Raw genomic sequence first — 14598 nt, 5'->3', positions numbered from 1 at the left:
AAGCAGAGGAAGCTTTCCAGTCCCTGAAGTCGGCGTTGTGTGGACAGCCGGTCCTCATCAGCCCCGACTTCAAGAAAACCTTTATCGTGCAAACCGATGCCTCAGAGGTAGGCTTAGGAGCGGTGCTGTCGCAAGAGGTGAACGGGGATGAGCATCCAGTCACCTATTTAAGCAGGAAACTGACCCCGGCAGATTAAATGGGCCTTGGAGTCCCTACGCTACTATTTGCTCGGGCGTCAGTTTCGGTTGGTAACGGACCATTCACCCCTTGTCTGGATGAGAAATGCAAAAGAGAGGAATGCCCGAGTCACCAGATGGTTCTTGTCCCTACAAAACTTCAGCTTCTCTGTGGAACATCGGGCTGGGAAATCACAGGGAAATGCGGATGCCCTGTCACGGGCACCATGTATGCTGACAAATGTTCAACCCCACAAGTCTGAACAGAGGGGGGGGGTATGTAAGGCAGTGACCGGTGTCATATGCGAGGGTCGCTATGTATCCCCCAGGATGTGCTTAGAAGCATATTAGATCCACTGGAGTGCCCTGTGCTCACAGCAGGTTTGCCTGTGAGACACAGGGAAGAATAAAAGTGAGTGTGAACTGGATCAAGTTATTTGACCCAGAAATTATTCAGGAAAACCCGGTATGGGCTTTTATTTTTGAAACGGACTGCAGGAAGGCAGTGGGGCCGGTCCGTTTCCTCCATCCCAGATCTTATAGTGGCCCATGGCCATAGAATCTGGAGCAAAGGAAAAAAAAACCCTGCAAGAGATTTTGGGTGTGTCAGTATTGGTCTGGGAGTCAGACCTAGCAGGAGCTTGATGTGGAGCTCTGTCCGTGTGGAGCAACACGGGCCAGGCAGAGCCGGAAAAGCCTGACACCCCAGCTTACACAGTGGTGTAAAAACGTTCACGGCAACAGGACTGTGGACTGTATTATTATTTTGCCCGGCTGCATACCGAAGGACTTATATGCTTACTTTTTCCAGTTTGTGAGTATGCTATGAAATAAACAAGACTTTGTTTGAACTTTATATGGGTCACTGCCTATTCACTGCACAGCAAGGACATCGCTACATCACAATATATACAGGTCCTTCTCAAAAAATTAGCATATAGTGTTAAATTTCATTATTTACCATAATGTAATGATTACAATTAAACTTTCATATATTATAGATTCATTATCCACCAACTGAAATTTGTCAGGTCTTTTATTGTTTTAATACTGATGATTTTGGCATACAACTCCTGATAACCCAAAAAACCTGTCTCAATAAATTAGCATATTTCACCCGACCAATCAAATAAAAGTGTTTTTTAATACCAAACAAAAAAACCATCAAATAATAATGTTCAGTTATGCACTCAATACTTGGTCGGGAATCCTTTGGCAGAAATGACTGCTTCAATGCGGCGTGGCATGGAGGCAATCAGCCTGTGACAATGCTGAGATGTTATGGAGGCCCAGGATGCTTCAATAGCGGCCTTAAGCTCATCCAGAGTGTTGGGTCTTGCGTCTCTCAACTTTCTCTTCGCAATATCCCACAGATTCTCTATGGGGTTCAGGTCAGGAGAGTTGGCAGGCCAATTGAGCACAGTAATACCATGGTCAGTAAACCATTTACCAGTGGTTTTGGCACTGTGAGCAGGTGCCAGGTCGTGCTGAAAAATGAAATCTTCATCTCCATAAAGCATTTCAGCCGATGGAAGCATGAAGTGCTCCAAAATCTCCTGATAGCTAGCTGCATTGACCCTGCCCTTGATGAAACACAGTGGACCAACACCAGCAGCTGACATGGCACCCCACACCATCACTGACTGTGGGTACTTGACACTGGACTTCAGGCATTTTGGCATTTCCTTCTCCCCAGTCTTCCTCCAGACTCTGGCACCTTGATTTCCGAATGACATGCAAAATTTGCTTTCATCAGAAAAAAGTACTTGGGACCACTTAGCAACAGTCCAGTGCTGCTTCTCTGTAGCCCAGGTCAGGCGCTTCTGCCGCTGTTTATGGTTCAAAAGTGGCTTTACCTGGGGAATGCGGCACCTGTAGCCCATTTCCTGCACACGCCTGTGCACGGTGGCTCTGGATGTTTCCACACCAGACTCAGTCCACTGCTTCCTCAGGTTCCCCAAGGTCTGGAATCGGTCCTTCTCCACAATCTTCCTCAGGGTCCGGTCACCTCTTCTCGTTGTACAGCGTTTTCTGCCACATTGTTTCCTTCCAACAGACTTACCATTGAGGTGCCTTGATACAGCACTCTGGGAACAGCCTATTTGTTGAGAAATTTCTTTCTGGGTCTTACCCTCTTGCTTGAGGGTGTCAATGATGGCCTTCTTGACATCTGTCAGGTCGCTAGTCTTACCCATGATGGGGGTTTTGAGTAATGAACCAGGCAGGGAGTTTTTAAAAGCCTCAGGTATCTTTTGCATGTGTTTAGAGTTAATTAGTTGATTCAGAAGATTAGGGTAATAGGTCATTTAGAGAACCTTTTCTTGATATGCTAATTTATTGAGACAGGTTTTTTGGGTTATCAGGAGTTGTATGCCAAAATCATCAGTATTAAAACAATAAAAGACCTGACAAATTTCAGTTGGTGGATAATGAATCTATAATATATGAAAGTTTAATTGTAATCATTACATTATGGTAAATAATGAAATTTAACACTATATGCTAATTTTTTGAGAAGGACCTGTATATATATACATATATACACACTGCTCAAAAAAATAGAGGGACCACTTAAAGAACAGAATATAACTCCATGTAAATCAAACTTCTGTGAAATGAAACTGTCCACTTAGGAAGCAACACTGACAATCAATTTCACATGCTGTTGTGCAAATGGAATAGACAACAGATGGAAATTATTGGCAATTATCAAGACACACTAAATAAAGAAGTGGTTCCGCAGGTGGGAACCACAGACCATATCTTAGTACTAATGCCTTCTGGCTGATGTTTTGGTTACTTTTGAATGTTGGTTGTGCTTTCACACTCGTGGTAGCATGAGATGGACTCTACAACCCACACAAGTGGCTCAGGTAGTGCAGCTCATCCAGGATGGCACATCAATGTGAGCTGTGGCAAGATTTTCTGCTGTGTTTGTCATCATAGTGTCCAGAGGCTGGAGGCGCTACCAAGAGACAGGCCAGTACACCAGGAGACATGGAGGGGGCCGTAGGAGTGCAACAACCCAGCAGCAGGACCGCTACCTCAGCCTCTGTGCAAGGAGGAATAGGAGGAGCACTGCCAGAGCCCTGCAAAATGACCTTCAGCAGCCCACAAATGTGCGTGTGTCTGCACAAACGGTTAGAAACCGACTCCATGAGGATGGTCTGAGTGCCCGATGTCCACAGATGGGGTTGTGCTCACAGCCCAACACCGTGCAGGACGCTTGGCATTTGCCACAGGACACCAGGATTGGCAAATTCGCCACTGGAGCCCTGTGCTCTTCACAGATGAAAGCAGGTTCACACTGAGCACATGTGACAGATGTGACAGAGTCTGGAGACACCGTGGAGAGCGATCTGCTGCCTGCAACATCTTTCAGCATGACTGGTTTGGCAGTGAGTCAGTAATGGTGTGGGGTAGCATTTCTTTGGCGGGATGTACAGCCCTCCATGTGCTCTCCAGAGGTAGCCTGACTTCCATTAGGTACCAAGATGAGATCCTCAGACCCCTTGTGAGACCATATGCTGGTCCTGGGTTCTTCCTAATGCAGAACAATGCCAGACCTCATTTGGCTGGAGTGTGTCAGCAGTTCCTGCAAGATGAAGGCATTGAAGCTATGGACTGGCCCTCCCATTCCCCAGACCTGAATCCGATTGAACACATCTGGGACATCATGTCCGCACCATCCACCAATGTCAAGTTGCACCACAGACTGTCCAGGAGTTGGCGGATGGTTTAGTCCAGGTCTGGGAGGAGATCCCTCAGGAGACCATCCGCCGCCTCATCAGGAGCATGCTCAGGTGTTGTAGGGAGGTCATACAGGCACGTGGAGGCCACACACACACTACTGAGCATCATTTCCTTGTCTTGAGGCATTACTTGGGTGATATGTTTAGGATATCCTTCCACAAGCTTCTCACAATAGTTGGTAGGAATTTAGGTCCATTCATCCTGCCAAAACCCTTGTAACTGATCCAGGTTTGTAGGTCGTCTTGCTCGCAACTTTCTTTTCAGCTTTGCCCAGAAATTTTCAATAGGATTGAGATCAGGGCTTTGTGATGGCCACTCCAAAATATTGACTTTGCTGCCTTAAGCCACTTTGTTACCACTTTGGAAGTATGCTTCTGGTCATTGTCCATTTGGAAGACCCATTTCCGCCCAAGCTTTAACTTCCAGGCTGATGTCTTGAGATGTTGCTTCAGTATTGCCACATAATCTTTTTTTCTCATGATGTCATCTATTGGGTAAAGTGCACCAGTCCCTCCTGCAGCAAAACAACCCTACAACATCATTATGCCTCCTCCGTGTTTCACAGTTGGGATGGTGTTCTTAGGCTTCCAAGCTTTTCTCTTTTTCCTCCAAACGTAACAAAGGTCATTATGCCAAAAAGTTCAATTTTAGTTTCATCAGACTACAGGACATGTCTGCAAAAATTAAGGTATTTGTTCCTGTGTGCCATTGCAAACATTAATCTGTCTTTTTTATGTTTCTTTTAGAGCAATGGCTTCTTCCCGGCTGAGTGGCCTTACAGGCCATGTTGATACAGTACTCGTTTCACTGTGGATATTGACACAATCTTACCAGCTTCCGCCATCATGTTCACAAGGTCTTTTGTTTTTGTCCTTGGATTGATATCCACATGTCGGATCAAAGCATGTCCATGTCCTTCTTTGTAAAATTAAAATATGGCTTGGGCTACCACGAAAGTTTCATAACCAGCAGAGGGAAAGCCAATAGCTGGGGACTGATGTTAATAATCTGGAAAAAGGGACAATATCCCAAAAGGTTCCCAGGCTCACAGGTGTTTGCTTAGCCTCTACTAATGAGTTTACGGGGCACCCCAGAAAAAAATTATGTAGGGCCCCCTATAAATTCTAACCAGCAGAGGTTAAACAGACAGCTGTGGGTTGATATTAATAACCTGTCCGAAGAGAAGATAATCCATACTGTCCCATGCCATAATCCATCCCTGCTTCATTCGTATTTCAAGCTGAATGGTGGCATGATGCGACCATTTAGGCTGGAATCCAGGAGACACTAAGCTGCTGAGAGCGCAGCTTCAGTGACCTGCGGTGACGTTAATTAGGTTACTGTAAAGCACTGAAGCTGTGGTTTCCACGGGAAGCTCATTGTGAGTGGCCCGATGAACTGTGGTGACCTCAATGAGATCACCTCTAGCACCTTGAGAAAATTATTGAATTCTTAATTTTACACAGGACGTACACAGTGGGTGCTAAATACAGCTCCCATCATTGTTGCTTGGTCTTGCTAATCTCAGGTAGACCAGGCGACAATGATGAGAAGTTCCTTCAGCAGCTGGTGCCTGGGATCAGCACGAACTGTACTGCTTTTCCCAGGCGCCGGTACTTGTCACATCGATGCCCCATGGATGTAACACATGGGCACACAGACACATGGACAGCAAACGGATACATGGTTGTCACACGAATGTCACATATGTAAATACGGATGGCACATGGACATTGACCATGGATTTCACCAGTATGTGTAAAGGAGGCCTTAACCTGGTGCTGCACTGATAGAAGCCTCTTTGACCATGCTCTGAGCATAACCTCCTATAACCTGGCAATCACTTATGGATTACAATAAAGAAGATTGCTCTTATAGTTGGTGAATGCCACTTTGTCCTTTCATTTATTGGACTGATGCTACATGCTGAAGCTACTAAATATAGCAGAGCTCCACCGTTACTGAATAATACAGTGTTTTATCAAGTAAGTAAGTGATTATAGAAATAAGCCTGGATACTGCCAAGGGATCCCACTAAAGGTGCTTACAAAATATCTTGGTCAGGGGAGGCAGGTCACTGAAACAATAGTGACCTGTGAGTCTGACACAGGAGGTAGTAGAAGGGCAGGGAATAGAGAATAGGGATGGCAGGAGACCTTCATTGTTAGGTCACATGAGCACTGCAGCCCGTCAGCATAAACTGATGAGATGCAGTACTTCCATCAGCTGAAACTGCTTCATCCAAAGAGAGAGAGACTGCTGCAGCCCATCCGAGGCCGCAGATGGACTGTCAATACAGCATTATGAAGGGCAGGATGAATTCAATGAAGTATCAGGAAACACTTGGAAAAAAGCTTCTGTAAGGAAAGTGAAGCTTGGGCATCATTGGACCCGCTAACAGGATAATTCTTCAGGAACACTGTCCAAAGCTAGTCTTCTGCTAAGCAACACATTTGCAGCAGGTGATAACAGCCAAAGGGTCCTCTATCAAGTACTAAAGAAGCTTGTCACAAAGTAGTTAAGAATATGCTGTTTTTATTTTATATAGGGAACTGTTTCATTTACAAAGGGGTTGTTGGAATTAATGGACAATCCCTTTAAATTATAATAAACCTTGTATCAGTGGTAAATGGTATTATGAAAGAATCTGTAAAGTAATATTTTTATCATACTGACATGTAATAATAAACCTTGTATCAGTGATAAATGGTATTATGAAAGAATCTGTGAAGTAATATTTTTATCGTACTGACATGTACTCTCTCAGGGGAAGGCACAATTTATACAAATGTGTACAAGGATCATCATAATCCATTTGTTAGAAGAATTGCATTAACACCACATTCTGCACTGAGCTACTAAGCTTACGGTAGTTAGTACACCCCTTAGATCTATCCATTAGACCTCCTCTTAAAGTGTACCTATCATTTAAGGTAAAATTTAAGCAGAATGTCTGTGTCTGCCTCCAGTTCCTCTTCTGTCCATTGCATTTTATAAACAGCAACTGTTATCATATTGCACAGCAATGTAAGAAAAAGAAGAAAGAAACAGGGAAAGAAAGAATAAAGAAGAAGAAGAAAGAAGATTGAGGAAGAGGAAGAAGAAGAAGAAGGAGAAGAAGAAGAAAGAAACAAAGAAAGAATAAAGAATTAGAAGAAGAAAGAAGATTGAGGAAGAAGAAACAAAGAAAGAAGAAAGAAGAAGAAAAAAGAAGAGGAGGAACAGGAAGAAGAAAGAAAGAAAGAAGAAGAGGAAGAAGAAGGAAGAAATAGAAAAAAGAAGACAGAAGAAAGAAACAAAGAAAGAAGAAGAGAAAGAAGAAAAATGAAGAAGAAGAAAGAAGAGGAAGAAGAAGAAAGAAACAAAGAAAAAAGAAAGAAGAAGAAAGAAGAGGAGGAAGAAGAAGAAGAAGAAATAAAGAAAAAAGAAAGAAGAAGAAAGAATAGGAGGCAGAAGAAGGAAGCAATTTTCTCTGATACAATACAATGTTTCTTATTTTCACATGTGCTATTGATTTAAGGAAAAAATAATTAAAACGATGATTACTCTTTACATTTTTCCTTAAAAAAAACAACATAGATTCAGACAACACTTCTCTGTTTAGCTGAAATAAGTATAAAAGAGGGATGTGTTACCATATTTAACAATAAACCTATATTATTTAATATATCTCACTGACCTAATGAGACTGATATAGATACTTTGAAAATAGATTCTATAATGAATTTATCAGGGAGTTAAACTTTCTAAATGAATATGCAGACATACCGACATGGAGTTTTAAAGCGGGCACACCAGCCTCATCAATCTATTGATTAATGCGTGTAGTCGATATTGTGAAATCTGATGACAGAACCACTTACATAAAAACTCCAGAGTGCAGCTACCAAAGGCTGAACTGCCTCGCATTCATTTTTATTACAAACTGTCCATAAACAGGAGAAAATACATAGTTTATTAATATGTTTTTTTTTTCAATAAATCCTGTACATATGTATACCCAAATATCTTATTTCATTCATACCTGGATCTAAGATGAATAAATACACAGAGGCTGTTGTCTGGATCCCATGCGCAATAGGGGTCACGTGTTTCCAGGCAACTTCTGTAACAAAAAAAGTCACAATTACAAATGTAATTAAAATTGGGTATAGAAAATAACATGGAGTTTGGATTACACATTGATCACATTGCTTATAGTTAAAGGGGTTCACACAGGCACACATCCGTTCACATCATTGGGCTATCTGTGTCATACAGGACGAGCAGAGAGAGACCATCCTGGTGCTCCAAAGTCCCTATGACAACACTTCCTGTCTTGTGTTGTTATGGGGTCACTAGGATGCTCACTAGTGGAAATGTTGAACTTGATGCCTTAACCTCTTTACCCCCAAGGGTGGTTTGCACGTTAATGACCGGGCCAATTTTTACAATTCTGACCACTGTCCCTTTATGAGGTTATAACTCTGGAACGCTTTAACGGATCCAGGTGATTCTGACATAGTTTTCTCGAGACATATTGTACTTCATGATAGTGGTAAAATTTCTTTGATATTACCTGCGTTTATTTGTGAAAAAAATGGAAAATTGGCGAAAATTTTCCAAATTTGAATTTTTATGCAATTAAATCACAGAGATATGTCACACAAAATACTTAATAAGTAACATTTCCCACATGTCTACTTTACATCAGCACAATTTTGGAACCAAAATTTTTTTTTGTTAGGGAGTTATAAGGGTTAAAATTTGACCAGCAATTTCTCATTTTTACAACACCATTTTTTTTTTAGGGACCACATCTCATTTGAAGTCATTTTGAGGGGTCTATATGATAGAAAATACCCAAGTGTGACACCATTCTAAAAACTGCACCCCTCAAGGTGCTCAAAAACAAATTCCAGAAGTTTATTAACCCTTCAGGTGTTTCACAGGAATTTTTGGAATGTTTAAATAAAAATGAACATTTAACTTTTTTTCACCAAAAATTTAATTCAGCTCCAATTTGTTTTATTTTACCAAGGGTAACAGGAGAAAATGGACCACAAAAGTTGTTGTACAATTTGTCCTGAGTACGTCGATACCCCATATGTGGGGGTAAACTACTGTTTGGGCGCATGGCAGAGCTCGGAAGCGAAGGAGTGCCATTTGACTTTTCAATGCAAAATTGACAGGAATTGAGATGGGACGCCATGTTGCGTTTGGAGAGCCACTGATGTGCCTAAACATTGAAACCCCCCACAAGTGACACCATTTTGGAAAGTAGACCCCCTAAGGAACTTATCTAGATGTGTGGTGAGCACTTTGACCCATTAAGTGATTCACAGAAGTTTATAATGCAGAGCCGTAAAAATAAAAAATCATATTTTTTCACAAAAATGATCTTTTTGCCCCCAATTTTTTATTTTCCCAAGGGTAAGAGAAGAAATTGGACCTAAAAAGTTGTCGTACAATTTGTCCTGAGTATGCTGATACCCCATATGTGGGAGTAAACCACTGTTTGGGCGCATGGGAGAGCTCGGAAGGGAAGGAGCGCCGTTTGACTTTTCAATGCAAAATTGACAGGAATTGAGATGGGACGCCATGTTGCGTTTGGAGAGCCACTGATGTGCCTAAACATTGAAATCCCCCACAAGTGACACCATTTTGAAAAGTAGACCCCCTATGGAACTCATCTAGATGTGTTGTGAGAGCTTTGAACCCCCAAGTGTTTCACTACAGTTTATAACGCAGAGCCGTGAAAATAAAAATTCTTTTTTTTCCACAAAAATTATTTTTTAACCCCCAGTTTTGTATTTTTCCAAGGGTAACAGTTGAAATTGGACCCCAAAAGTTGTTGTCCAATTTGTCCTGAGTACGCTGATACTCCATATGTGTGGGGGAACCACCGTTTGAGCGCATGGCAGAGCTCAGAAGGGAAGGAGCGTCATTTGGAATGCAGACTTATATGGATTGGTCTGCAGGTGTCATATCGCGTTTGCAGAGCTCCTAATGTACCTAAACAGTAGAAACCCCCTACAAGTGACCCCATATTGGAAACTAGACTCCCCCAAGGAACTTATCTAGATGTGTTGTGAGAACTTTGAACCCCCAAGTGTTTCACTACAGTTTATAACGCAGAGCCGTGAAAATAAAAAATCCTTTTTTTTCCACAAAAATTATTTTTTAGCCCCCAGTTTTGTATTTTCCCAAGGGTAACAGGAGAAATTGGACCCTAAAAGTTGTTGTCCAATTTGTCCTGAGTACGCTGATACCCCATATGTGGGGGGGAACCACCGTTTGGGTCCACGGGAGAGCTCGGAAGGGAAGGAGCACTGTTTTACTTTTTCAACGCAGAATTGGCTGGAATTGAGATCGGATGCCATCTCGCGTTTGGAGAGCCCCTGATGTGCCTAAACAGTGGAAACCCCCCAATTATAACTGAAACCCTAATCCAAACACATCCCTAACCCTAATGCCAACGGTAACCCTAACCATACCCCTAACCCTGACACACCCCTAACCCTAATCCCAACCTTATTCCCAACCGTAAATGTAATCTAAACCCTAACCCTAACTTTAGCCCCAACACTAACCCTAACTTTAGCCCCAACCCTAACTGTAGCCTTAACCCTAGCCCTAGCCCTAGCCCTAACCCTAACCCTAGCCCTAACCCTAGCCCTAACCCTAAAATGGAAATAAATACATTTTTTAAATTTTTTTATTTTTCACTAACTAAGGGGGTGATGAAGGGGGGTTTGATTTACTTTTATAGGGGTTTTTTAGCGGATTTTTATGATTGGCAGCTGTCACACACTGAAAGACGCTTTTTATTGCAAAAAATATTTTTTGCGTTACCACATTTTGAGAGCTATAATTTTTCCATATTTTGGTCCACAGAGTCATGTGAGGGCTTGTTTTTTGCAGGACGAGTTGATGTTTTTATTGGTAACATTTTCGGGCACATGACATTTTTTCATCGCTTTTTATTCCGATTTTTGTGAGGCAGAATGACCAAAAACCAGCTATTCATGAATTTCTTTTGGGGGAGGCGTTTATACCGTTCCGCGTTTGGTAAAATGGATAAAGCAGTTTTATTCTTCGGGTCAGTACAATTACAGCGATACCTCATTTATATCATTTTTTTATGTTTTGGCACTTTTATACGATAAAAACTATTTGATAGAAAAAATAATTATTTTTGCATCGCTTTATTCTGAGGACTATAACTTTTTAATCTTTTCTTTGATGATGCTGTATGGCAGCTCTTTTTTTGTGGGACAAGATGACGTTTTCAGTGGTACCATGGTTATTTATATCCGTTTTTTTGATCGCGTGTTACTCCACTTTTTGTTTGGCGGTATGATAATAAAGCGTTGTTTTTTGCCTCGTTTTTTTTTTTTTTTTTTACGGTGTTCACTGAAGGGGTTAACTAGTGGGACAGTTTTATAGGTCGGGTCGTTACGGACGCGGCGATACTAAATATGTGTACTTTTATTGTTTTTTTTTTATTTAGATAAAGAAATGTATTTATAGGAACAATATATTTTTTTGGGGGGGGAATTTTTTTTTTAAATTTTTTTGAATTTTTTTACAAATGTGAATATTTTTTTTTACACTATAACATTGCCCCGGGGGAGGGGGGAGTGGGGGGGTGATCATGCTATAGTGTAAGATCGCTGATCTGACACTTTGCTCGGCGATCTGACGTGCACAGCTCCAGGCTTCCCGGCGCCTGCTCTGAGCAGGCGCTGTGAAGCCACCTCCCTGCAGGACCCGGATGCCGTGGCCATTTTGGATCCGGACCTGCTGCAAGGAGGAGAAGGTAAGAGACCCTCGGAGCAACGCAATCACATCGCGTTGCTCCGGGGGTCTCAGGGAAGCACGCAGGGAGCCCCCTCTCTGCGCGATGCTTCCCTATACCGCCGGAACACTGCGATCATGTTTGATCGCAGTGTGCCGGGGGTTAATGTGCCGGGGGCGGTCCGTGACCGCTCCTGGCACATAGTGCCGGATGTCAGCTGCGATAGTCAGCTGACACCCGGCCGCGATCGGCCGCGCTCCCCCGGTGAGCGTGGCCGATCGCATATGACATACTATCCCATCGGTGGTCATACGGGCCCACCCCACCTCACCTCGACGGGATAGTACGTCCAATGTCAGAAAGGGGTTAAACAAAAAAACTATAGGAGAGAAGAAGACGCACAGAGGGTCTTATTCAAAATATGTGTGTGGTATTTCCTGAGGAAGAAGTCATATATAGACTTCGAAATACGTTGAATAAAACCACCATTCCTTTTCATCAATACGTCCGGATTTCCATTTGTTCGGAAGCACAGACAATATCCACAAAAATCCTTTATATGGAACTTAATGCCTTGTAAGTTGTGTCTGATAACTGTCTACAGATTTAGGAATTAACGAGGTACCCTAATCCTAATTACACTTTATAGTTATGATTATTTTTTATTTTCTTAGTAACCGATCATGAACATCTGAAGGATTGAGCCTGCAGGGAGTTCTTGTGCTGCTATTATATGGCTATCACAAGGATTTTAACTCCTTCACCCCTGGGGCGATTTTCCACTTTTGCTTTTTCTTCTTTTTTTTCAAGAGCCATAACTTTTTCTACTTTTCCTTCCACATGGCTGTATGCGGGCTTTTTTTTTGTGGGGCGAATTGTACTTTTGAGTGACACCATTCATTGAACCACATAGTGTACTGGAAAATGGGTGGAAAAAATTCCAAGTTAGTTGAAATTGCAAAAAAAGTGCAATTCCACAATGTTTTTTTTTAGTTTAATTAGTTAACATCTTCACTATATGATAAAAATGATTGGGCAATATGATTCTCCAGATCGGTATGAGTACGCAGAAACCAAACATGTATAGTTACTTTAAAAATAAATTCTGAAATTTGTAAAATACATTTTTTCCTTTTGTCGCACGGGTTCATTTTTCTGGAAATGAGGCTATGCGAGGGCTTATTATTTGTGTCCTGAGCTGTTGATTTTAAAGATACTACTACATACAATGTTTTGATTGCATCCTATTTTATTGCAATGTTGCGGTGGCCAAAAAACCCATAATTCTGGTGTTTTCATTTTTTTTCTCAAAACTCCCTTAACCGATTGGACTAATTTACTTTATATTTTGATATATTAGAGTTTTATGAATGCAGTGATACCAGATATGTGTATCTTTTATTTTTTTGAACTAGCTTAATGTTATTATCAGTGCAGATCCTGATGGAGATGCTGGAAGCCCCCAAGAGAATGGGAGCCCTGGGTAACTGCCCAATGTTCACCCCCTTAATATCGGCCCTGAGTCCAACCACGCCCTCACAACTCATGTGCACACTTATGGCCACATTCTGGGTACATGGGCATGGTCTTGCTCAATGCAGCTGTGTTGAGTGAGGCCAGAAACAGTCTAATCTAGGTTCCTGCAGAACTGGGCCGACTTCTCAGTTGGCTACAGGCTCTACGCTAGGGACGGGCTGCACCTCAATGGGGAAGGTGCAGCTGTGCTGGGGGAGAAAATGGTTAGAAGGTTGGAGGAGTGTTTAAACTAGGGATTGGGGGGAGGGTATTCATTTTATAGGAGGGGAAGATAGTGCAGATAGAGACCTGGGCACAAATAAGGAAGTTGGGGGTTGCGGTGGCATGGGGGGCGGGGTTAGAACAGTTAGTAATTTAAGAAAGAATAGAGGTACAGAGAGTAACATCAAGTGCATGTATACTAATGCCAGAAGCCTCGCCAACAAAATGGATGAATTAGAACTAATGTTGTTGGAGCATAATTATGACATGGTGGGGATATCTGAGACGTGGCTGGATGAGAGCCATGACTGGGCTGTTAACTTGCAGGGCTATAGCCTGTTCAGAAATGACCGTACAGATAAGCGAGGGGGAGGGGTGTGTCTATATGTAAAATCTTCCTTAAAACCCATCCTGCGTGATAATATAGGTGAATTTAATGAAAATGTAGAGTCCCTGTGGGTGGAGATAAGGGGAGGGGGAAAAAATAATAAATTACTGATAGGGGTTTGTTATAAATCTCCAAAAATAATGGAAGCAATGGAGAATATCCTCGTAAAGCAAATAGATGAAGCTGCGACTCAAGGAGAAGCCATTATTATGGGGGACTTCAACTACCCTGAAATAGATTGGGGAACAGAAACCTGCAGTTCCAGCAAAGGTAATCGGTTTTTGACAACTATGAGAGACAATTACCTTTCACAACTGGTTCAGGACCCAACAAGGAGGGGGGCACTGCTAGACCTAATATTAACCAACAGGCCAGACCGCATATCAAATATAAGGGTTGGGGGTCACTTGGGGAATAGTGATCACAAAATAATAAGTTTTCATGTAACCTTTAATAAGATGGGTAGTAGGGGGGTGACAAGGACACTAAACTTCAGGAGGGCAAATTTCCAACGGATGAGAGAGGATCTTGGTGCAATTAACTGGGACGATATCCTGAGACACAAAAATACACAAAGAAAATGGGAGACGTTTATTAGCATCCTGGATAGGACCTGTGCACAGTATATACCGTATGGGAATAAACATACTAGAAATAGGAGGAAACCAATATGGCTAAATAGAGCTGTAAGGGGCGCAATAAGGGACAAAAAGAAAGCATTTAGAGAATTAAAGGAAGTAGGTAGTGAGGAGGCGTTAAATAA

General features: G+C 42.1%; 1 protein-coding gene across 3 annotated transcripts in view; it reads right to left on the bottom strand.

Moving 5' to 3' along the window:
- The window catches only part of SEMA6B (semaphorin 6B), a 174916-nt gene that overhangs the window by 15826 nt on the left and 144492 nt on the right, over positions 1-14598 (bottom strand). For all 3 annotated transcript variants that reach the window (XM_077273122.1, XM_077273115.1, XM_077273106.1), the window contains exon 15: positions 7955-8035. In XM_077273122.1, coding sequence (XP_077129237.1) covers positions 7955-8035 — 81 coding nt within the window. The remainder of the gene's footprint in view (positions 1-7954; positions 8036-14598) is intronic.

The sequence above is a fragment of the Ranitomeya variabilis genome, chromosome 1 (assembly GCF_051348905.1).
Source record: "Ranitomeya variabilis isolate aRanVar5 chromosome 1, aRanVar5.hap1, whole genome shotgun sequence".
NCBI classification, from domain to species: domain Eukaryota; kingdom Metazoa; phylum Chordata; class Amphibia; order Anura; family Dendrobatidae; genus Ranitomeya; species Ranitomeya variabilis.
This window is presented reverse-complemented; position numbering and strand designations above follow the sequence as displayed.